The sequence below is a fragment of the Vanacampus margaritifer genome, chromosome 1 (assembly GCF_051991255.1).
Source record: "Vanacampus margaritifer isolate UIUO_Vmar chromosome 1, RoL_Vmar_1.0, whole genome shotgun sequence".
In the NCBI taxonomy this organism is placed as follows: Eukaryota; Metazoa; Chordata; class Actinopteri; order Syngnathiformes; family Syngnathidae; genus Vanacampus; species Vanacampus margaritifer.
Genome location: NC_135432.1, coordinates 62,625,007 through 62,650,770, shown reverse-complemented (window position 1 = coordinate 62,650,770; position 25,764 = coordinate 62,625,007). Strand labels below are relative to the sequence as shown.

Here is a 25,764-nt window from a genome sequence, read left to right as displayed (position 1 = left end):
AATAAAATAATATATAAAATAAATAAATAAATAATAATAAATAAAAAAATTAACATTAAAAAAATATGCATAATTTATAATATATAAGCTCATATATAAGATAATGGTTAAATGTCTTTTGGGATTTTTCAACACAAAACATTTAGCTCCTCAAAGGTTGTACACATTTATTTAAATGACAGCCAATTAAAAGCCATCCATCATTGTTCTTGGGATGGCGCTGTAGCTGATTTACATATAGGCTGCCTTTACGTTAGTCCTGTTGGCGTCGAGTGACTGACGTGCAAGCCAAGATTGGAGGAAGACGAAATGTTCGTAGCAGACACTGCTGACATTTCTGCAGCAGTCTTGCAAAAGAAGACGCACCAAATGGTTGATGACAAGGCTTTTTTTCCCCCTTTTTTTTTTATTTCAAACCATTAACAAGTAATAAGACAGAGACAATAAATTATATCGACAAAAAAAAAAAAAGCAACGTAAAAAGACACGCACAGGAAAGGTTGGCATGAAACGCTCCCAAGCGCTGCAGGCATCGACGCACAAAACACTCTTAAAGGATGTAAACATGTTTGGTCTCGAACGCATGTTTGGCATTCTTTGAGTGGCAGTTTTTTTTTTAAATCATTTTTTAAACTTTTTTTTTTTTTTTTTTTGCTTGCATGGCCACTCAAGTGCTTGCTTGCATTTGCACTTTGTGTTGGTGCATGGTGGAAGAGTTCACTAGGCAATTAGTAGAAGGCATTACCTTACAGCAGGGTTTCCCAAACTGGCGCCAGGAACACAAAATGCAGTTATGGTGGAGGGGAGGGTGTCAATTCTCAAGTTGATGTACGTATCCAGTTTGGGAAACCCTGTCTTACAATAGAAGAGTCTTACTAAAGAGGAAAAAGGCAAGAACGGGTGTTATATAGTACATGAGAGTTCCTTGAGAAAATGAGAAGCTGTAGTAGCAGTCCACAAAGAATATCCAGCCCTCAAAGCCAGTTTCACTTCGTAACATGACATTTGGTCGTCGGCATTTCTATTATGAGGAGACCCACAAAAAAAAAAAAGTCTCAAGAAGTCATGCCTGAAAAGAGATAGGAAGTCCACCATTTTGGCTTGAAGTGGACATTTTGGGGTCATTTTGGTCGATTCCAGGAGTTCCTCAAAGATAGAATTGTCTTTGAGATTTTGAAAATGTAGCCAAAAAAAGCCATTTTTATTTTATTGGCATGAATCTCAGGCACACGAAGTCTACCATTTTGGTACAAAGGGGCCACTTTATGGTCATTTTGGCCATTTCTAGGGATGCCTCAAAGATGGACATGACCTGGAGATTTTAGACAAAGAAGCCAGTTTGATTTTTGCGTAAAATTTGCTGGGCATGTCGATCATGATTAGACCCACAAAAAAAGTCTCAAGAGACATCTAACCCAAAAGACAAAAAGAGTCTGATGTTTCAGTTCAAAACTGCTATTTTATGCTAAATGTTGCTTTTTCGGGAGATCCTTCAAAGAGGGACTACTCAGACTACTTTGTCTGATTGCTTCCAAAATGAGAATTTTGAGTACAAGATGCAAAATTGCGAGGAATTTGAGTTTTCTTGATTACATGTGGGTTGAGCATGGCGAAAATTTTTAATGACTCGCCCAAAAAACAAAAACAAAACTAGAAATAATTCCACTCAAAATAATGTAACTTTTTTTGTTTTATATATATATACAATCAAGAGCAGCCTCTTTTTGGAGGCCTCAAAACGTTCGAAAACATTTGACAACAAGTTATCCAAGCGTGTGCATTCTATTGAAAATGTTTGTGTTAGAAACGTTTTAAAAAAAGGTACACAAAGGTGCCCGTCGGAAGGAATCAGCCCTGGACACCAGTTTCATCAATCGCACACAACATTGGGTGGACGCGTCATAACAGGTCACACAAAAAAAAGTCTTAAGGATTCAGGCCTGAAATTCAACAGGAAGTCGACTACCGGAAAATCTCGTGAATAACACACACACGTGTCTAATACGATCCACTAATTTTCTGGTATTAAGTGTCAATGCTTTTAAATCCTTGTTATAAACTACACAATTTTCTCATATCTATGATTAAGGTCTTTCAAGATATTTTGAATTTTTTTTGTTCTTGCACAGTACGCCCATTTAATCATTTTAGTAAGCACATTTTTTATTTCTTCACTTTTCTTTTAAATCTCCTTAACTCAGTTTGTAACTGATTTTAAATACTGTACTTTTAATTACAGTATGTGAAACATATTGAGTTTCGTTGTGTATGGAATATGTCCTAAACCAGTGATTCAATTTATTATTATTATTATTATTTTTAAATATGTTATTCACGGGATTTTTACAGTACTTTGGTTTGAAGCAGCTATCATGAGTGAATTCCAGTACTGAGTTGCACTTCTACTGCAGAATTTGATCAGAAGTAGGAAAATTGGTAAATTGTGAACCTCAAGGCCTCAACATTTGCTCATCAGTCTGAGGATTCAAAAAAAGAAAGAAAAAAGGGAGGGGGGGGGGGGCTGGCAAAGTGATAGGGGCCGTTCATTTGACATTATTACGAACATGAACTTCTCTTTTCAGTCTACCTACAAGTTCTCCTACAATGCACCTTGGATTAACTGCTTCCCAAAAAATATCAAAAAGTAAGAATGTTGAATGGTACCAACAGAAATAAGTAAACAAGCAATTTTTCTATTTACACTACGTACAAGTTACACTGTCGTCTTTTTGCATTCATGGCAGGCCCATCCATCTCCCTGATAGTCATCTTGTGTGTGTGTGAGTATGTGTGTGTGTGTGGCTTGGAAGAGGTGAGGAAACCAGCTTGTTAAGGAGTCACCTGGGTGCGAAAAAGAAGCTAGCAGAGTGTCTGGCTCCCTCTGGTGGCCAGTTGGGGAAAAAGCCACTCAGAGATTATCCCCCGGCTGGTACTGAGGCTCCGTGGCAGTGAAGTAGTCCTCCAAAAAGGCCTGCAGGTACTCGAAGGTGGGCCTCTCCTCGGGGTCTTTCTTCCAGCACTGCACCATGAGCTCGTGCAGCGACGTGGGGCAGTCCTGCGGGCACGGCATGCGGTAGCCCCGCTCCACCTGCTCCAGCACCTCGCGATTGTTCATGCCTGGACCGCATGGGGGGGAAGAGGTCATGTGAAGGAAGGCTTTAAGCAGTTCGTTGCTGATTTGTTTTTTTGTACTGGTGGGAAAAGAGCGTTTTGGTGCTTGGCGGCGGCGGAAAGAAAAACGGAAAGTGCGATTGTATTCAGATCGCAGTGGGTCGTTTTCACTGTGTAATTTAGGTCAGGTACTGAAGCTTAATAGAACTCATATTTTATCATAGATGGTCCTAAATACTGCAGTAGAACATCTAAAAGTGGAACAATTCTGGAGTTGAACCCAAGTTTATATTGTATACTTACATAACATTTCAGACTTGCGATTCCTGTTTCTAGTTCGGCTTTGATTGTTAATTAAATAAGTTAATTCTGTTGTTCTCAGTGTGGTTTAGTTTTGTTGTCAAAAGAGAGGTTGGAAGACAGGATAGATCAGCGATTCTCAACTGGTGGGTGGGGACCCAAAAGTGGGTCGCGGACCCATTTTGGGTGGGTGGCAGACAGCTAGTAAAAAAATAATAATAATTCTGCTACAGTCTAAAAAGAGTTGGGTCAAAGGTGACCCAATTATGGATCAAAATGGATCGATCCACTTTATGGGTCAATTTGACCCAACTTTCTGGATTGTCTTATATAAAATGACCCCATTTTTGGACCCAAGTATTTAAGAGTTGTTTTACACTAAAAGACCCATTTCTTGACTCCATTTTTGGGTTATTTTGGATCCAACTGTCCCATGTTCAACACAGCTGATTCATATTTAAGGTCATCAGCAGAAGCCTAATAATGATCGTGATCATTGAATCAGGTGTGTTGGAGTAGAGAAAATCAGGACCAGACTCTGACACCCGTGTTTTTAGGGTTTAACCGGAGTCATTGTTTTTACTTCAACTCATCTGTAGTCAATAACTTTCTGCCACCGGAGAGTATTCTGGTGCCTTTTGTTTTACACACATTACAAAAAGCAATATTGTGACCATGTGGATTACATCACTAACTGAACTCAAGTGTGGTCTCTTCAGAGACAGGAGTGAAGTACACAGAGTTCCACTTTTAATAATTCATGAAAAACTCACTCACGCGCAACACGGAAAATTGGTCCACCGTCTATTTTTAGAGGCTTGAACCGATTTTGGTTTAGCTTCCAGCCATCTTGGCTATTTGCTCTGTTGCAAAGGAGTACTACAAGAGCACCGACCGAACGAGGACTAGAGGAGAAGAAGAATCATCATGTCAATTTTTGGGGTTTGTTTTGTCCAGGTACTATTGTACTATAGTAAATTATACTTTACTCTACATATCCTGCAAGACATTTAGACTATATGCTGACTGTTGTTTCACTGTCCCACACTATGAAACTCGGCTGGGATGATGTCGTTTTATCATGCAAGACGTTACCGTACATTATGCAACACGCTGATCCGTTTTTAGCCTCTGACGCTTCGGCAGACTTCAACGCTCACACGCGATGAGAGCGCGCACCAAAAAAAAAAAAAAGTCACACCACACGCACCTGGATAGGGCACCCGGCCCTTGGTCACAAGCTCTGTGAGCAGGATGCCAAAGGACCACACGTCGGACTTGATGGTGAACTTCCCGTAGAGCGCCGCCTCGGGTGCAGTCCACTTAATTGGAAACTTTGCACCTACGAATAATCACACACACACACAAAAATAAACCCCGTCATGCTAGCATTTTTTCTAAAAAGTAGGACTTACATTTTCAAGGTTATTAAAAACATTTCTGAAAAATCATCCTAGCATTACCTTCAAAAAGATTGAATGACATTTGGAAGATTTTACATTTAGAGCCCAACCAATCGTCTGACCGGTTTAAAAAGCCTTTTTTTTTTTTTTAAACACATTAACACTTAAAGACTTTATCAGTTCATTTTTTTTAATTCACTCCTTAAAAAAGAAGAAATGAAAAGAGGACAAAAAAAAGTACAACTTGTAATAAATAGCATGTAATGTGTTTTGTTCTTTGTTTAGGTTTGGAAAAAATATGGGTTCTTCTTCAAATCAGATTTGCATGTTATTTGGTAAAATTTCATGATGGGCTTCATACATTATTTTAAGGTGGATGTACTCCATCAATTCATAAAATGTTAAAAGTTTTAATTTAGGACAGAGATAATGATATTAAAAATAGGGCTGTATTAAAAAAAAAATAAAAATCTAATAATCAATATCAAATCGATTTTCGAAAAAACGAAATTATTTAACCAGTTGGTACCTTCGCAAAAATTTATTTGGAATTTATTTATTGTGGAGTTTTTATCATGTCCTTGATATATATGAAGAACTGAAGTTCCATAATTGATCAATATCGGATTGGGAAAAATCTCTAATCCAATGCCCCCACTAGCCCCCAAAAATAAATAATAAATAAATAAATAAATATTAAATAATAAATAATAAATAATAAAATAAAATAATAAATAAAGCATTTGTGAACCACTCAACACAATGTATGTCATCTGCCGCCAATGAAAAGCACGTCCCATTTCTTTTGCATTTTTCAGCCACAAACATGCTTTTGCATTGTTTTATGGCGCTGCCATGCGGCGACCACGTGTGCATGTGCTACCCAGACCGCGACAAATTATTAGCTCATTTGTAAAAATACAAAAACGGCAAAAACCAGAACGCATCTCCTCTGACAACCACATCCTTTTGAGAAGATTTGCCAGTAAGGAATGAATACGTTTTCATCAGCGTAATCTACCTTGTCTCGCCGTGTACTCGTTGTCCTCAATGAGCCTGGCCAGACCGAAGTCAGCAATCTTACAGACCAGACTGTCTCCGACCAGGATGTTGGCAGAGCGCAGGTCTCTGTGGATGTAGTTCATCCTCTCGATGTACGCCATGCCAGCTGCCACCTGGGAAGTTGACTTTGTTATTTTTTTTCATCTTATCACGGAATGCTTTTAAAAGGATTAAAGCTGAAAGCATTCACAAACTCACACACAAGTCACACTCATTTTGTTGGAAGTAGGCTTTTACGAATTACAAAATGTTCTTATCCATTATTTCACATTGAGAATCAATCAGTTTTATGGTTCCACATTCATCCCTTTGTTGCCCCGCCAAACAAGCAGCCTTTCAAATTGTGACAGAAGCATTTTTGTGCATTTTGTTTTTGTCGAACAGTTTGAAGAGCATCAAAGAAAGTTTTATCTATGATGTCACACCTGAGCCGCCATGTCCACCAGATTCGGAAGTTTCAGGCCTCGCCCTTCTCCATCTTTGAGGAAGTCGAGCAAACTCCCTGAAACACAGAAAACAGCGTTATTTATATCTGTTATGTCTTTTATCTTCTGTCAAATCAACAGACTGTTTATTGCAGGTCGAGCAAGTGGGTGTGTGCAAGGCAGGCAAGCGGTGAAGATACAAGCCATAGTTATATATTGACCTCTCATGTACATTGTAACTCTCTCCAATCGCCAAATCCTGTTTTAATCAGAGCACTTTTCTGCAAGTGGAGTGAGTGGGTGTGTGTGAGGTGGGAAAGTGGTGTGGAGAGAAAAGTCAAGGAAATAACTGCAGAAAAACAAACCTGTCACATTGTAACTCCTCCTTCATGTCACGACCCTGGTCAATCAATGGCTAAATAAGAGCATTTTTGTGTGGGCGGAGTGAGTGGGTATGTGCGAGGCGGGCAAGCGGTTCAGCACAAAGAGTGGATAAACACACAAACCAATCACGTACATTTTAAGTCCCCCAGTATGACAAACCTTCAGCTAATCAAATAGATCATTCAGAGCTCCTATTTGCGAGTGAAGCAAGTGGGTGCGTGCAAGGTGGGCAAACGGTGAGTAGAGAAGTCAAAGAAATACACCAACCCACCACCATATACTGAACATCGTTTGACGTGATATAACTGCTCTAAATTAACAATTTGATTGGCTGAGTTGTCAAGTGGAAGGCGTTACAATGTGCTGTTATTTCCTTGACTTCTCACTGCTTTCCTGCCTCACACACACCCACTCACTCCACTTGCAAACAACGGCTGTGAAATAATTTCATTGGCTAAGTTATGCCACTCGGGAGCAGTTACAACATGCGGTTGTGTGCATTTCCCTTGAATTTCTCTTCTCACCGCTTGCCTGCCTTGCACACACCCACTTGCTTTACCCGCAAAAAAGCTGCTTTGAATAAATGATTTTATTGGAGTCGTGCCATGTGGGAAGAGTCACATTGCATGCGACTGGTAAGTGTATTGCCCTTCAAATTCACTCAGTGTTTGGCTTCCTTTCACACACCCACTTGCTCCACTTGCAAAAAGCTGCTCTGAAATGGTATTAGATGCCTTTCTCTTTCTTTTAAAACATTTTTTTTAATAGGCCTGCTTTGATGAAAGCTGCCGTAAAATCAAGTCTGACTTGCGTGCGTTTTCACCCAAAACAACAGAACAGAAAGAATAAAAAACAAGTGACGTGAGATCAGTGCTGGGACTGAAGTTACACTTTATTGGCGCCGTTATTTATTCACTGTGGCGACTGAGGAAGCACGGGAAGCCCGCCTGCTGTCAGCGCTCTAGTCAGAGACGCCGTTCGATATGAGGAGGACACCCACAGTGTGGTTCGTATGCGGCCATGAATTATGTACACATGGAGACGAGCACAAGTATGTAATATTGATGGCATCCGGCCGTACCTTTGTTCATGTACTCGGTGACGATGTAGATGGGCTCCTCGGAAACCACGGCGTACAATTGCACCAGCTTGTCGTGCCGCAGCTTCTTCATGATCTGAGCCTCCTCCAGGAAGGACTCGGGCGACATGGTGCCCGGCTTCAGGGTCTTCACCGCCACCTTGGTGGTGCCGTTCCACGTGCCTGCAAAAATCACAATCGTCTCAGTCACAGATTATTTGTGCCTACACTCACTGGATACTTTAGTCATCCTCCTTTAGTCTTAATCCGTTACGTTGTGAACATTTCAATATTTTAGAATTATTTTTAATAAAATGAATCAAAATGCTTTTACTTGACAACAACGCTCAGCTTTGATGAGTGTTTTTTAAATTTATATTTGTATTAAACTTGCTGGTTTAACAAAGAAGATTTGGGCCAATTCTGATTTTATTCTCAGAATTCTGATTTCTGAGATTAAAGTCAGAATTTAAAAAAAAAAAAAAGACAGAACAACTATATAAAAATGAAACAGCACAAAATATTTTACAAACATTACATTAAAAAAAATCTTGGCGTGAAAAACAGTATAAGTAAATGTAGTAAATAATTATAAAAATTTGGGTTCAAATTTGCAGTGGGGTAGAACTACACTATATTACAGTAAGTGCTATTTAAATACAAATTGTAAAAAAAAAAAAAAAAAAAATTTAAATAATAGAAGGTCAAATTTGCAGTGGTGTAAAATTGTTAAATTAATACTATTCTACGAGTAAACAGCATTTATTTATTTACGGTATTATTTTTTTAAACAAATTTTGTGTTTTAAGGTTGCCAATGTTTCAACGTGCCAACAACACTCACCCATCCAGACCTCCCCGAACTGCCCATTGCCAAGGCGCTTGATGAGCTGCAGCGACTCCCGCGGGATCTCCCACACGTCTTTGGTTTTGACGGACAGGTCGGTCAGACGGGGCATGCCCTTGTGGCAGGGCACGATCAGCCGGCAGCACAGCCCAGCCGCCCTCGCTGCCGGAGACATGAAGGGGAAGCGCATCTACCAGGCTGTACAATGTGACGCCCATCCAAATGTAGACCCGTAGCCAAAGCTCACCGGAGTAGTGGTGCACGAGTTGCTGGAGCGTCTCGAACTGGGCTCTGGTGGTGATGTAGTAACCGCCGCTGTCCAGTTTGCGGATCTTGTAGTGTTTGACGTGGTCTCCCTTGATGTCGTCCCAGTCCTGGATGGAGAGGGAGTAAGCACCTGGAACAGAGAGCAGATGGGTATCTCTTTAAAAGCCACATGCATGAGTCATTAACTCATTCACTGACATAAATTCATTAAAAAAAAGAAAAAAAGAAAAGATTATTAAAAATTAGGGGCAAGAGGCGATTTTTGACGTTTGTAGCCGTCAACGGCAGTGAAAGAATAAAAAAAGAAAGAAAGAAAATATTATTAAAAATTCGGGACGTCAGGCGATTAAAGTTTTTAATCGTAATGGATTGCATGACTTCACTAGTTAACTCGCGATTAATCACAAATTTCATATTTGTTCTAAATGTACAATAAAAAATTCTAGGTTTTCATACTCTTGTTAACAAAAGTGAAAAAAAATTAAAACTAATAGAAATAGTTCAAATGAATTTTTGACGTTTATAGCCGTCAACGGCAGTGAAAGAATAAAAAAAGAAAGAAAGAAAATATTATTAAAAATTCGGGACGTCAGGCGATTAAAGTTTTTAATCGTAATGGATTGCATGACTTCACTAGTTAACTCGCGATTAATCACAAATTTCATATCTGTTCTAAATGTACAATAAAAAATTCTAGGTTTTCATACTCTTGTTAACGAAAGTGAAAAAAAATTAAAACTAATAGAAATAGTTCAAATGAATTTTTTGCTGTTTATAGCCATCAATGGCAGTGAATGAGTTGAAGTACGATGGAACTTCCAACAGTGTCCCATAGGAAATAATATACTAGGGGTGTCACCATTAGTGTGTTAATTTTTAATTAATTTAGGCTCCTTTAACGCCATTATTATTTTTTTAACGCCTGTACTGGGGGAATTCCAGTCGCAATACAGCAGACACGTTCACATCAAAATTTAGGAGTTATGAATTTAACAATGCAGTTATGCATATATTTGTGGAGACTGGGGTCAAGTTGTATTTGACCATTTAAAAAAAGTTACTTCATGTTAAAGATTATATGATTCATATGATAAGAAAAATGCACTAAGCTGTCAATGTCTTACAAATGCAATTATGCCATCTAGTGGCAGAAAATGACCTCAACACAAATCAATATCACACTCGTTTTTTTACAGTACATCTTTTTAATTTCAACTCAACTTTATGATGTATTATGAAATTACTATTGATGACTAAAAGATGCAGCCATATTTCTATTTAAAATTAACTATTGAAGTCATGCCATTAATTACGATGAAAAGAAAATGAATCGCCTGACAACCCTAATATATACACATATTGTATATACACACATATGTACATAAACGTGTACTCTGGGGTGTCACACGATGTTGCTTTTGATGCAAATGTTTCCAGTAAAAAGGTGTCATGTGTACCTTTGGTTGTTTCGCTCTCCCGGATGAGAAACGTGCCTCTAGCGTTGCTATTGGACAACAGCTGTCGCTCCGCATCCTTCCGGCCCAGTTTGCCAAAATACCAGCTGCGGAAATAAAGTTACTGTAAATCGTCATTCATCTTTTCATTTCTCAGTGCACATGCTGTGAGATGATGGTTGAAATAATATTTTTTTAAAAAGTTGTGCTCACTCCTCGGCTTGGATGGAGTCCACCGGAGCGACGTAATTACTGGGAATGTAACCAGTTCCACCTGTGGTAAGGGAGCGTGCCTCCCACCAGTCACCCTCTCTGCAGGGTACGACGACAGACAGGAAGTGAGGGGCGCATAGGAGCTGTGCTGGTCTTATGACCATCAATACAAACAACTACACATTCCTTACGAATCATTGTTTCGTTTCGACCAGGAGAAATACACATTTTATTAGATACTATAATGAGTTACATTTAATACAGAGTGGGCATTTATTTGAAAATTGTGTTGTCAGAAAAAAAAAAATCCTTTAATTAAATTTTGCATTGGTGAACGCTCGTATTTCCTAACAAATAATCAACCATTTATATTTTTTTGTTTAATTTAAATTACAGTCTTAGGCCAACAAATAAAACATTTTTGGGTGACTTTTTTACAAATTCGTGCGCAAATTGTCCTCCATGTCAAACCAAATGATGCCCCCCCTCCCACAATACTTTTTTTCAGTGACTTCCAGATTGATCATGAGATGGGGGACCCGCCCTTCAATGCAGATGTTTTCAAGCTTACGTGCTGTTGAGGATCTGGAACCTCTCCCCTTTCCTGAAGCTGAGGTCATCGTCGGTCCGGGCTTCGTAGTCGTACAGCGCCACAAACAGCGTCACCCCTGCAAGCAGAACCAAGCCACATGCTAAGGGAGTGATTTGCGGATGGACTTGCGCCATCTTGCGTGTCAGGTTCGAGTCGATGTTGATTTGTTTTTGGCCTGTGGATGGCATTATTGGGTTCGTGATAAGTCTGGCCTTAGCATGTTAGGCTTTTTCTTGTGGTTTTTGTTATTGGGTCAGTCCATATGCCGAACATATGCGGCACTTGTTTGAAATGTCAATGCCGCCCACACTTTTTTTTTTCTTTTTCATCTCATTTGCTGCTTTATTTCACAAACTACACGCGGCTTCTGATCTTTACTATGATTGTTTCCTTTTATCCCGCGCTATGGATGCATTATGTTTTTGTAATTAAATCAGCAGGTCTCAAAGGAACTACTGAGAGTGTCATCTGGTTGCAATCGCCATCGCTCAAGGGGAAGAACAGAAGCAGTGAAGTTTTTTTGTTTTAAGGACAGTGCCCCGCCAGCAGGCGGCGCTATGGTGACTGTGAATGTGTGTGTGCGTGTGAGCGTGTACTCATTAATTCACCTAAGAACTATTAAAAATCCCATACCGTTCGCCTAAACCGAATACTTCAGAATCCAGCTAGAGGTTAACAGGAGACCCGAGGAAGGATCAAAGAAAGGAACGGAAAGTTTATTTAAATTTAAGTTGAAATTAAATAATGAATCAATTACAAAAAGAGTTGTCAATCATTTAGTTGTCGATGAATTGCTTAATTATTGCACCCAAATTTATTGCAAACAACAAAAACACAACTCAATGAATATGTACTGCAAATCCAAGTGACTTTTGCCATCGCCTTAAATCGAGGCAAGAACTCCACATGAGCAAATACTTGGTGACAGCTGTAAAGGAAAACTCCCTCTAAGGAAGAAACCTCGAATAGAACGCAGGCGCCGCGGGGCGACCGTAAGTCTCGGCCGGTTGTGTGGAGGGACAGAGACAAGTTGAGGAATGCGCAGCTTCATCTTGGCAAGACTCACTCCAAAAAAGTCTGTTCCTTTTCTTTATCGTTTTGTCTACCGTCCTTGAAAACGTTTGCTTGCGAAGATATAGCACGTTGTACAAATGCATGCATGTATGAGTGGCCTTCTACGGCCCCAATCCTCTCTTTAGTCAGGCTCACAGAGCATGCATACATACCGCATCCTGCAAATGTGTTGGATTTATTTATGTGATTCTTCATAGCATCGCCTAAGAGCAAACACCAATGCTGACGTGTTGTTTCTGATCAAAACATTTAGAACTTTCTTGTTGATCTTTTGATGAACGTGGCCCTCCCGTGGTGACTTCGTATTCGAATATAAGATGCTGACTCCAATAAAAAAAAAAAAAAAAAAAGAGGCAGAGCTGGTGTTAATTCATGCAGCAGTATACGAGTAAGTAGGGTTGGCAGGGTTACTTTTAAAATGTAAATGTAGCTACAAGTTACCTGATAAAAAATACTCTCTCTCTCTCTCTCTCTCTCACACACACGCACACACCCTCCCCCCTCCCTCTCTCTCTTTCTCCCCATCTCTCTCTCCTCCATCTCTCCCCTCTCTCTCCCCCCTCCCTCCCCCTTTAAAATCTCTTTCTCTCCCCCATCTCTCCCCTCCCCTCATTCCCCTCCCTCCCCCTTTAAAATCTCTCTCTCTCTCTCTCTCTCTCTCTCTCTCCCATTCCCCCTCCCTCTCTCTCCCCTCTCTCCCACTCCCTCCCCCTTTAAAATCTCCCTCCCCTCCCTTCGTCCCCCCCTACCTCTCCCCCCTCCCCCCTCCCTCTTCCCCTCCCTCTCCCCGTGTGTAGAAATTGTAATCCCTCGAAGTAATCCCCATTTTTAATAAATGTACCTGTTTTTTCCTGTAACTGTAATGTAATACAGTTACATTTCTTTTGTAATCTGATTACGTAACGGCGGTACATATATCCCGTTACTCTCCAAACCCGCAAGTAAGCCCACGAAACGCACGCTGTAGCGTACCGCATCTCTGCTTACTGGCCCTCAGATGAGCTTCACGGAGCTCCACTGATCATTTGGGTCACGCTGTTTTCCATTAACTGGCAGCGAGTGGACATCCATCTTGCGCTGGCTCATTGAATCTATTAGGAGCGGCGGGTAATGGCAAAACAAAATGTTTCGGGGGCCTCATTTGAGATCATTCGCAATCCTGAAAAGTAGGGCAGTTTCTGCATGGCGGCACGTAAAAGGTTAAAGTGCTTCACAATGTGCCACTATAAGTAGGACTTGCTGACACATGGCATTTTTGTTCCATTTAGTAAAGTCGACATTTTTGCTTGACACTCCACTGCCAACGAGACTTCTTCTGGATTCTTTAGGAAGTGGTGAAAGCGGGTATAAATAGTAAACCGAGGCCACCATTTTGGTTTATGCAGATGACACTCTTGACTTGGATTTGACTCCTGCGCTTGGCGCATACTTTACGGTTTGGCTTTATGGTTTCATGTAAAAGCACAAGCACTTTAAGACGGATTTTTAAAGCTTTTTCAGCACATTAAAGTTGCGCTCATGCGATGTAAGGAACTGATGGGTGAGCTGGAGTAACCGCCTGATCGGCGTATATTACAGCTCAGCCCAGTAGAAATTCATCAGAACGTCCAGATTACTTACAGATTTTTTTTTTATGTCCACAAGGGTTCATAGAAAGTCCTGAATGTGACTCATGTGTAGTTTTTTTTCAGGGCCGATACCGATTATTAGTAGTCAAGGAGGCCGATATTTAACCAATATTTCAAAGCCGATATTGATTTGTAGTAAAAGAGAAAATATTAGCGTCCCGAAAAAAAAACAACTTTTAATTTTAAACATATAAAGAATAGACAACTCTGTTTAAAAATTATAACATAACTTGTACATAGCTTCCAGGGTCATTAGCATCTATTGAGCTAAATTAAAAAAATAAGCAGGAAAATAGCCTCCTAAAGTTTTCTACTGTAAATAAAGTTTTTTAAAAAAAATCAACATTAATTCCTAATCTATTCATTTATATATATATATATATATATATATATATATATATATATATATATATATATATATATATTAAATAAAGTGTAGAGTTTCCAGTGTCAGCATCATATTTTATAAAATGGAAATTTAAATAAATCCATAAATGAAAAGTTCCTTGTATCTCACAGAGTGACAAATGCATGCAAATTGTAGCTAATTTCAGGTTTTCAGGGTTCGTATAAGGTTTCAAAAGATCTTCGCAGTCAATGAAAAATCATTTGAATATGTTCGAAATGTCTTTGCAACAAGTAAAAACTGTGAACATCTTACAGATTCTGATGAAAACCCCAAATTTGCTATGTTCGCAAGCATTCACCGCTCGGTAAGATACCAGCTTTATCGGCTATCAGAATCGTAAAAAGGCCCGGCCGACAATAGTCTATCCCTACCCATTTGTGGTCCAAAACAAACTGGATATTTACAATGACCATAAAGTATTCCAAAATACATTGTTTAATGGTTTCTAAGCTTTATCACCAACCTCTCCTCTATTATCTCAACATCTTTCAGAGCATCCAAGCAGAGCCTCTAAACACATTTTCACAAGCATTTTTTAATTACGGCGAGAACACAGAGGACATACACTCATCAAAGATGCAGCTAAACTAAAACAGCTGTCAAAGCCCTGCTGGATGTCTTTTTTTTTCTTTTTTTTTTTGCAGATGAAATCTCACCTGTTCCTCCTCGTGAGCGCAGCGTGCCCGACTGCGAGGACGTGTGCACGCCTCCGAAGACGGTGACCCCCTGCGTAGCGCCGCCGCCGCCGCCGCCACCTCCTCCGCCATGGAAGTTGTTGTAATTGGGGATGGTGGTGACCCCGAAGTTGGGGGGGTAGTGCTGCGGCGTGGGGTCGGCGCCATAGCGGTAGCCCGGGTGGTGCGAGAGGCCGGCGTCGCGCTCGTCGGTGTGTTTTGCTGCGTCTTTATCCTTACATTGGACGCAGCCCATTCTCTAGGTTCTGAGGAGGAGATGCACGCGGAATTAGGAATGAGTGGGAAGGGAGTTGGGGGGGGGGGGTGGATATAGCTGCCAACGCCAGTGGGGAAATTATGATTCAATGTTCCATTATTTCAGCGGCTTCCTCAGAGGCTCAGAGCTGGTCGTCGGAACAATCTTTCAATTAGGCTGAAATTAAACACCATACTTTAAGCTGCACAACTAATTATACAGTAGGACATAATGTGGTGGAGCTGTACTGAATTGTCTGTGCTTCATGCATCAACGCTGAATTTCTGCAAATGAGATGATTTTGTTTTTTTTCTTTCCTTCTATCGTGCAAGTTGGCAATGATCACAAGTCATCCCTCGAGTACTTGCAGTTCTAACTTGTATTTTTTTTTTTAAAGTGAAACCTATTCGCTGAAAAACTCACATATTTTGCGCTCGTTCCAAAACGTCCTAAGATGCCACAATATTACGTCAAAGCCTTGTGTAAAAAGGACAGTGTCAAAGGAGTAAGCCTGGAAAAATACAAGTATTGAAACAAAAAAAAAGACTTGTGTTGCCTTAGAAATCGTCGCCAACTCATAATTTGTCCAACCTATCGCTGCATGATGTGAGAGAATCCAATCTGACCGTGCCATTAAAATCCTTTTACAAGCTGCGCTTTGTTTTTCTAGCAGCACAGCCGCGCTCGTTGGAAGACTTTACACGCCGCCATCGCGTTTACAAGTTTGCCGTGCCATCTACTTTTGTTTTCCTTTCACTTTGCAGCCACACACACCCCTTTCTCACACATGCCAGACCATCAGAAATCATACAACCTCTCAAATTTGTCGCTGTCATCAGCGAGGTAATCTATTATTATTGTTATTATTATTTTTGCTGATTAAAAAAAAATTATAACCTCATTGAAGAGCCAGTTAAACTCATGCAAAAGTTGGGTAATAACTCTTTGAAGTTACTAAGCCTAGATTGTAAAACTCACACTAGTCAAACAAATCAGACTTTTATTTCAACTATGCCTAAGCCTGGTACGAATCATCTAATGAAGTGCACCGTTTTTTTTATTGGTACAAATTTCCTCGTGCACAATTTGTTGAATTAATTCATTTCTACAGTGACTCAGAGTGCCATCTACACTGTTTTTATATTTACAAATGACATCCTCCGCCGCAAATATCAGCAGAGCCCAAAGCCTACGCTGCAATCAAATCCACTAAAATCCCATTATACCACCTGCGCCACAACTTAGGCCTGGTTTCACCTGATCTAAAGTGTCATTATCAGGTGCGCCGGGTGCATGTAACAGAAAACGCCCTCGATACACGGGAATGCCCATCAAGGTGCAGCGCGCTCTGCCAAATTCCCAAACACGGCAAACTAGACTGGAAGAAGAAGCGCCGATTTATTAATTTTTTTACGCAGAGCGCACATGTGCCTGTCTACGAAAAAGAAACCGAATGTGTCAACTATGCCCAAGCCTAGTATGAATTGCCTGGTGGAATGCACCTTATGTTAGTAACCATCCGAATCAGACTTTAGGTGGCTCAAGCCTGGTATGAATAGCCTAGCTTAGCTAGCTTGAGCATACGAAACATTCCGGTCGGGTGTGTGCACTTTTACAACCTCTGTAAACCCGGCAACGTGACGAGTAAACACCGCTAAACTTGTGGATAGCCCGCTTTCGAGCCTCTCGACACGACACGGATAGCAGACGGTTTGTTTGTCTTTCATCAACATTAGCGGCCGGTTAAACTGGCTTATGGCTAATTGTTTACAGCTGCTGAAGATGGAGAAACGTCAACATGAACAATCCTTTGCTTAATACATTACAAGTCTCCTGTGTCAAGATGTGCTCACTAAGAATCACCTCGATATCTCGGGAGGAAGTGTTGTACATTCTCAATGTTGTACTCATTCATAAAGAAAATGGATGAATAGTTTCTAGTACAGTAACACGGATGTCCCAGATGACACTGGAGTCCCGACATGCCAGTTTTGAGCCAAAAGCAACACAGTGTGTGACTAAATTCCTTCAGCCCTGTTTAACATTTACAAGCGAAAACAGCCCAAAAGGCCTCCTCGGCCTGGCTTCATGCGCACCCTTGGGGACTGCGTGAGGTGTAACTGGGAATCCGAAACTACAATTTAGATGGTATTAAACAACACAAATGAATTCTTCCAATGTGGTGGGAAGAGTGTGATGAGGGTGTTTACGGCATTGATTCTGATTTACACATGAGCACACATTTTTTGGGTGCTCCTTTGAAAGAAACAAAAAATCCACGAAGGTCATTGAAATAACTTGGAAATGACAAAAGTAATATTCAATTCAAATTTACTGCGAATTTGCCAATCGGGCATTATTGCTCTTTTTATGTGGTCCAACAAAGTGTTTGGCGCATTTTGGCCAATTTCCTTCTCATCAGTTTCAACCTATTTCAAGGAGCATTGTGCTTTGTATTTGATTTTTTTTAACAGAACGATACCAATGAATTGCTAACCTATGGGGAAAAGAACTACATTTAATCCTCCCCTAAGGGTACAGCTATACCCCGAAGGTTAAATCTGGAGGAAAAAAATATTTTTTTAAGTTTCTGACTTCACATATAGAACACAGAATTCCGACCAGAATTTTCTGGAAGTATTCAAATAGGAAGAGTAGCCTATTGCGCTAGGACTTTGTTTTATGTCTTCTGTGACTGTAATTTTGAGTCCGTGTTAAGAATTTCTCACATTACCATATGATTGTCATTTGTGATTAACTCATTTGCTCCCAAAAACGTATAAATATAATCTATTTTAAATGTTTTAAGTGTCCCCAAGACGTTTTTTTTTTATATATTTTTTTATGCTAGACTACAAAAGGCTTTGATGCAGCCTCTCAACTGCACAGAACGGTTGAAGAAATGGTAGTTTTTATAAAAACTGCCAACAGGGAGCAGCAGAGCAAAAGAGATCAACCGGGGCCATGTTGAAACAAAGCTGTTTTCTCCACAATTTGAAATAGATTTGTGAATATGGATGAAACTTAGCTATATTTTAAAGCTAATTGCTGCAAAACGGAAACAGATAGAAATATACTTTATTTTTCTGATCAAAGAAGAGACTTTGGTAGGTTCCACGTTTTTTTTTTATAGCAATAGAACACAATGTTCTGTGGGCCTTGCAAAATCTGTCAAAATCCAGTAAAACAGCCGGCTAGGAGGCAATGGGATTGCTTCAGTGGAAATGGCTGTGAGTCAATGAATTAAAAGGCAGAGTGTTTTACATATCATTTTCTATTACATTGATTTTATTTAATAGCCAAAGCTGAGCCCTTAATATCAAGTCCTTAGCGACTCATTTACTGCCTTTGCACATTGCAATACTACCCATTGGAATAACAAAAAATGTTCTCGAAATAAAATAAAAATAAAGCCAGGCGCCCGCCAGAGCGTTAATATATCCAAACACCATTCTATGTATCTCATCCCATTTATACTGTACACAATACACATACACTGCCCCGCGTTCACTTTGTAAACATTTGCATATGAATCACATCTGTGTGGGCATGTGACTGCAGTCAATGTGTCTTGTAGACATGCGCAGCATCTTTAGACAGTTTCCTTTGAAAGGATTAACAGATTTATGGGAGCGACTTTGACAGCAACAGGCCGATTTAGCACATTTCCACTTGTTAATATCATCAAAAGTTGCAACTGACAATTTATCTCTCGGGAGCTCTCAAATTCTAACTACTGTCTCAGTTGCACGCATGAAGCCACCGTGCGTATATAAACATGTCAAGATGAAAGCCCCGATGACGTTTCTTGGGTGAGTGTGGCAGAGAAACAGTACATCATCACAACCACAAGCCCCTCCCCGCCCTAAAAAAACAGATGATAGCATTGTAGCTGCAGGGCTCGAGTCTCGCATGACCACAACAAGCCCGCGAGAACACCTCATGCTATTCTAACACCTCCGACGAGTCCAAGCTCTTGTGACAAGGGGCCAGGGTCGAACCTCTATAGTGGCTCATGAGCCCACGAGTGGGAGGACTTTCACCCTAAGACAGAGGCGGCCAGGAAACGTCACATGGTGGTAGATCATTCTCAAGTCAAGATGGAGCCTGAAAATGTGACTTTGATGTCATTTACGCCAGCAGTCCCCAACCTCCGTTTATAAACTTAACTTGTCCTGAGACTTTTCTCAAACCAATGTTGTTATAGTTAGTGAAAACTAGCAAAAATAACTAAAACCGGGAAAAAAATTGACTAACGAAATAACGTAAAAATTAAAATGCTTAAAAAAAATAGCAAAAACTAACTACAACTACATCTTCCAGTTATAAAACTAACTTAAACTATGATTATTAGGGGTGGGAATCTTTGAATGTCTCACAATTCTATTCCGATTTTTGGGCCTGTGATTCGATTCATAATCGATTTTTGATTCAAAATGATTTGATTGACAATGATTTTCGCTTCAATCTATAGATGTGTAAGGAATTGTATAGATGTACTCCAGTCTGACTCGCTAATGCTAATTAGCACACTACTCGCGGCACTTTTATCACTCAAAAGAACGGCTCCACATTGCAAAAAAACAACTTTTATTGGAATAACTTGATTGGGACTTTTTCCTTCTAATCTCTAATGTGGCTACAACTTAACAGTATATGAGACTGCGTGGAACCACACTGCCCCCTAAGTGGCCAAACCGGGTACAACATGAACAGCGCTCCAAATAAAGGCACACACAGACAAAGGCAAGACAGTATAAAATAATTAAAATTAAATCGATTTTGGGACATTTAGAATCGATGCTGAATCGTACTAAATAAAAATCGCGATTCTTATGAGAATAAATTTTTTGGGCACAACCCTAATGATTATAGTGAAAATGTCTTACATTTTCATCTTTTGTCAATGTCATACATTTTAACTCTATTCATTTTAGTATTACTTTACATTTATACAGAAAGAAGGTCAATCACTCGTGTGTGAACTGTAGTTTACTTTATTACACAATACTTGACCTTTTTTTTCTTGCACTACACAAATGACTTTTTTTGCTTACTTTTTTACTGTCTCGCTTGAGATGAATGGTTTGACATTTGCACAGAGGCACAAGCAGATGCACCTGTGCTGATTTTCAAAAAAATAACTTCTTTCAAACTCTGATGATCAATAAAATTGGTTTTGTTTTATTCTCATTAAGCGGGCTGATCTGTGGATCGGGGACTACAGGTTTATGCAATATGTAAATATAGACATTGACGTAAAGTATATGCATAAATAATCCAAGAAATTCTGTTTTGTATTTTTTGGGGCACCAGATATTCCTGACCTAAACACCTTTGCCACTTTACTAGAGTCAAAATTCTTAACTTTATTTGAAGTCAAGACAGGTTTCCAGCGTGTATCAAAGCTGCTCCAGAATATTATTATTTTTTTGTGTTAACGTAAAAATGAGTATGCCATAGTAACAATGACTGAATACTGCTGACACGTAACATGGGGAAAATATGCTTAAAATTTTGGTGATAATGAGCTTTAAAGAAGTGATAAAATGTGCTGTAATTTTGGATACCGGTCCTCAATAGACAGCAGTTTAACATTCTACACTGGAAATTAATTCACTGAAACAAATGCCTTAATTTAGGCATGAGCACACATACACGCACAGTGTTGGGAGCCGTAACGAGTTACAAGTCCATTTATAGTAAAGCTGTGAGATCAATAGTAAATAAAAAGGCGAGTCATGTCAGGGTCACACAGCGTGTCTAATCCTGTGTAACGTAAAGTGAAACAACACAGCAATTTTGCTAATAGTGTGGAATAATGTAGAATTGCACCGCTAATCTCAGTACTTTTGCACGGCTGCTATTGGCATAATGCACAAATCATGCGTTTTTATGACGTGGTTGATGTCGAACTGTCTGCAGGCTTGTCATTCAGCTCGGTGGAAGAGGCCACAGAGACTAATCTATTTAACATTGTCACAACATTAAAACAAAGTTTTTCTTCCAATGGCCCTGGCAGAGGTCTCAAGTGTATGTTTCATGTTTAAAATGATTCACATGTCTTATATCTTCTCTTTTCTGTTGAACTGTCGTAAAATAAGCCATTTTTCTAATCCAGCGTTGCAGCAGTCATGGAAACTACTGATGTACTAAAACCACAATTTTCAAAAAATGCCATGATTTAAAACCAAAAAATTTTCATTGAAAAACATAATAAAACCTAATATAAGACAATACAAAATTAATAAATAGGACAAGATGGAAGTCCTAACAAATGTGTGCCTGTACCTTTAAGGGGTGTGGCCTTGTGAGTGACAAGAACATTGCCCATTTATGAGGCTATGGATGTCAGTTTTGACCTACTTATAGCCACTTGCACATATTCTCATTTTGTATTTGTGCATTTGACATAAAACAGAACATAAAAAGCCAAAGTAAATCTAGCATCGGGTTTTATGTGGTGGTGGTTTTACTATTGAGTTCTGTGTGACTTTTTTGGATACTATGAGTTCGGAAGCGTGCGAACTCTGAACTGAGGTCCGGTGAGGTGCACAAAGGTCTTCTGACATTTTGTGTGGTGACGGTGAGAATTATGAAGTTTTCTAGGGCTTTTAAAAGCATGTTTTCCTCAATATTCAACTCCAGTCCGGAACAGTACTGTCTCTGAAATGAGCTCAACTTGATGTACGTCTTCCGCAACCTTTCAGAACAGTATATTGTTTTCTCTTCCTTGTAGCTTTTAGAAACAACCCCCCCACACACACACACCAAATCACTGTTGTATTGTGGTCTTTATAAACTGCGTCATCATAAGTCATTTCGCAAGGGGTCCCTTTACGCTCACGTGACTGAGGTCACCCCTCCCACGCCCCTTCCAATGACGTCACACGCGACCTTATTCAGCTGCGCGATGCAAAATCAAAATGTGACCGTCACTTCTCAAGCCGCGTGTTCACCGGATTCCACAATCTCCCCCATTATGGCGGCACCGCCCGACCGAATAGTTACAATATTTGCTTGTGTCAGACAAGCGACTTCATTCAGTGTATTAACAAGAAGACAAAGGCTACATTTCACCAGGCTACAAGATTAGCCAAACAATGCCGGGCAGTGTTGCTGTTCCAAAGTGATCTCTCTGAAAAGAGCTTGTTATATAAAAAAGAAAAAGAAATTCACGGCTGAGCCTCGCACAAAGTGGAATCGAGTTAGTTAGTTTAGTTTAACATTTTTTTCCATTTTTGTTAACAAGAGTATGAAAACCTAGAATTTTTTATTGTACATGTAGAACAGATATAAAATTTGTGATTAATCGTGAGTTAACTCGTGAAGTCATGCAATTAATAACGATTAAAAAATGTAATGGCCTGACGCTCCTAAATTTTAATAATCTTTTCTTTTATCGCGTCAGGCGATTATTTTTTTTTAATTGTAATTAATCGCATGACTTCAAACAAAAGTGGAAAAAATATTCAACTAATAGAAATCAAATGAATTTTTGACGTCAATAGCTGTCAATGACAGTGAATGAGTTAATGAGGATATATACTTCATCATAATAAGATTGAATAAAAACTTCATATTTATTAAAAAAACAAAAAACAAAGCAATGACCGCAAAATAGATGCTATTTAGCGTTAGCATTAAGCTAGCGTACTGAAAGGCTAAGCCATATGTGGTTGCTTTAAATACACAATATTTCATTCTTTATTTTATGCTTAATTTCACTTAAATTTTCAACTGTGATTGGAAATAAACGTGAAGCCTCTTTGTTGAATAATTAACCTACCAAACTGTTGTGAAGTCAGTTGAGTACAACTTAACTGTACTTTACAGCAAAAGAAAACTCTAAGGCTAGCTAGCCATTGTAACATTATGCACACTTTGAACATTTTATTCAGTGGTAAGAGACAAAAAAGATAGGAATTCCCTCCCTCACTCCACCCCGACATACACAACTTGTCTCTCAGTCGAGATTGAGAATGATCACGTCGACATTCTTCCTTGGCACCAATTACTACTTTCCTATTTATCCAGGGCTTTAATGCCATTTCGTAGCATCTTCGGACATTACAGAACAGGCACAAAAACAAGCACACTCTGCAAATTTAATGAACCACAAATAACACAATAAGTTATAAAAACTTAAATAGCTAGTGGTAGAAAAAAATGGTAGAAGAAATAGGGAGATCCCCCCAATCTTTCATCACAAAAGTCAGCGTTAGTCCTCAATGGGGGATTCAAATATATTTCCAAACCTTCTGCCAGTGGTCGAGGGCAACGGTTCTTGTAGCAATACATTGGAAATAATGATGTGCTGCGCTACGGGCAATGATTATGTGGCAGAAGAATTAAGGAATGACTTACGAGAAATACAAGTGGGTCACACATAGACTTTGTATGATCATGATGGGCGTGGTAATCGACTAAATGGTTCAGAATGACGTCAGTTGTTTGGAATTGATTGTTGATTAGTCCTGTCTTGAAGCAAAAGGAAGTGCACCACATGCAGTTCCAAGTTAACTCAATTTTAACTTTGGAGGCGTTTTTCCACAAAACTTTATCCATGACGGCGACACACACACACACAAAAAACAAAGACAAAGCATAACACCCATTATGACTTTAATAACAAGTCCGACAAACAAGCCCTGCTCATACTAGACATGCTCAGCTCGAGCTCTGATACTGAGCATGCTAACTGCACCATGTGTGCATTAAGGTGATAGTATTACTTGCAGCGATTTTGGCGATAATCCATCCAGCCGTCTCTTTTCTAGAGCACTTGTCCTCATGAGGGTTACAGGCAACTGAAGCCTCTCCCAGGTGAATTTGGACGAGAGGCAATGTACAACCTGAACTGATTGCCAGCCAATCACAGGACACATACAGACAAAAAAATAATAATGCATTCACACTGTCTTTCACACCATCAATTTAGTTTTCAAGCTATCCAACATGCATGTCTTTGGCATTATGGGAACCCACACAAACATGAGGGGAACATGCAAACTCCGCACAGGATGGTTTATACTTGAACCCAGAACCTCTCAGCTGTGAGCAAGATGTGCTAACCACTACCCACTGTGCTGCCTATAGGAGAGATACAAGGATAGCTATTTATTCAATATTGTACTGTATTTCGAACAGCTACCAAGTGTCATAAAGCAAAACACTACTTTTCCATTGGATATGGCTTTGGCTTGAGTACAAAAATAGTAAATAGGTGAGTTTGTCAGTGAATATTTCAATAATAAAATCTGTGAATAGCGTATTGTATTATATGGAAGGAACACAGTAATTGACAGTAAAAATCTGTGATTGGATGATGACCAGCTCAGCATGTACCCCGCCTCTACCACAAAGTCTGGCTCGACTTCAATAACCATCCAAAGTGATCCAAAATTGATGCACAGACTGACTGCGTAAAATTACTTTTTATTTCCGAGCCTGTATTAAAAAAAAAAAAACTTGCATAAAGTATTTGAATCAGTGAGTGAGTGTGTACTTTTTTCCACCTCTCTGCTATGTTTATGACTGCATGCACGTCGCTCCGGCTATTCAGTCACCCCCCCCTTCTTCCTCATCATCATGATCAGCGTTTTGATTCCACTTTAAGACTAACGGGACACCTGACACATAAACCGATTAGGGGGGCAGCTTTGATTGGCCATCAGGGGCAATTATTAGCATCTAAATCAACAGGAGGCTGTCTGCGGGGGCCTTGTTGTGGAGCTGTTTGTGCGGTCAGCGCGGCTCTGACTGCAGTGCATCCATCCATCCCAGCTGCTGCAACACAAGAGCTCCCCCATCCACTGAATCCCACTGCAAAAACATCATCACCTCGCACTAATAGATCCTTATAAATGTAGTAGGTCACATTCTGCGCTATGTGCCTCCCATCTAAAAAAGAAAGAACTGACGGCGGTGCAAGCAATTGAAATGCAACTCGTGAGTAGGAAAATAACGAAACGTGCTTACCGGAGAGGAGATGGGATGGTGGTGGTGGTGTGGGGAGGGGGGATTTAAAACTAATCCATCGGAGTTTCCAACCGGTGTCTATTCGGCTAGTTCTCTATGATTTTCCGTCCTCGTCTCCTAGTGGCGGTGTAACAGGAGGAAACGACACAGAAAGACAGAGAGAGTGAATAGCGGTTCCCGTCCCTGCAGCCTCGGGAGATCCTGTAGCTGCCGTGCGTACGGACGCCTGTGACGAAAGCGGGGAGACGGCGTCAAGATGGCGGTAATAACAAATGCCTCGTCCGGTTTCACCACTTCAAAGTAAAAACAAGTTGGTCAACACAGCTAGCATTTCGTGGTTAAAAGTTGGCAATGTCCATTTAAAAATATATTTAATTCCTATTAAAAAATATTAAACGAGAATGGGCTCAAGTAGGATAATGTTTCAGCGCTGAAAAGACGTCATGTTACGAGTAGTGCTATTACTTAAAAAAATAAGAAGATCCGTCTCCGGTTGTCCTGTGTAGGCCATGGTTGAGTGTGGAAGTTTTGACTGACAGTTAATTCGGCTAATCAAATGCTACAATGGGAAGCAGACTCCGCCCATCTTCACTCCCCTTCCTCTTCT

General features: G+C 39.9%; 1 protein-coding gene across 1 annotated transcript; it reads right to left on the bottom strand.

The window, feature by feature from the left end:
* Window positions 1–125: 125 nt before the first annotated feature.
* Window positions 126–25,402, bottom strand: LOC144045753 (tyrosine-protein kinase fyna-like). The gene is made up of 12 exons (XM_077559968.1): window positions 25,158–25,402; window positions 14,903–15,186; window positions 11,115–11,211; window positions 10,544–10,642; window positions 10,334–10,437; window positions 8,857–9,006; window positions 8,607–8,771; window positions 7,767–7,946; window positions 6,302–6,378; window positions 5,836–5,989; window positions 4,622–4,753; window positions 126–3,117 (listed from the first exon to the last, which is right to left on the bottom strand). Exons 2-12 carry the CDS (start codon window positions 15,174–15,176, stop codon window positions 2,909–2,911), a joined length of 1,641 nt encoding a protein of 546 aa, XP_077416094.1. The 5' UTR covers window positions 15,177–15,186; window positions 25,158–25,402; the 3' UTR covers window positions 126–2,908.
* Window positions 25,403–25,764: the final 362 nt, after the last annotated feature.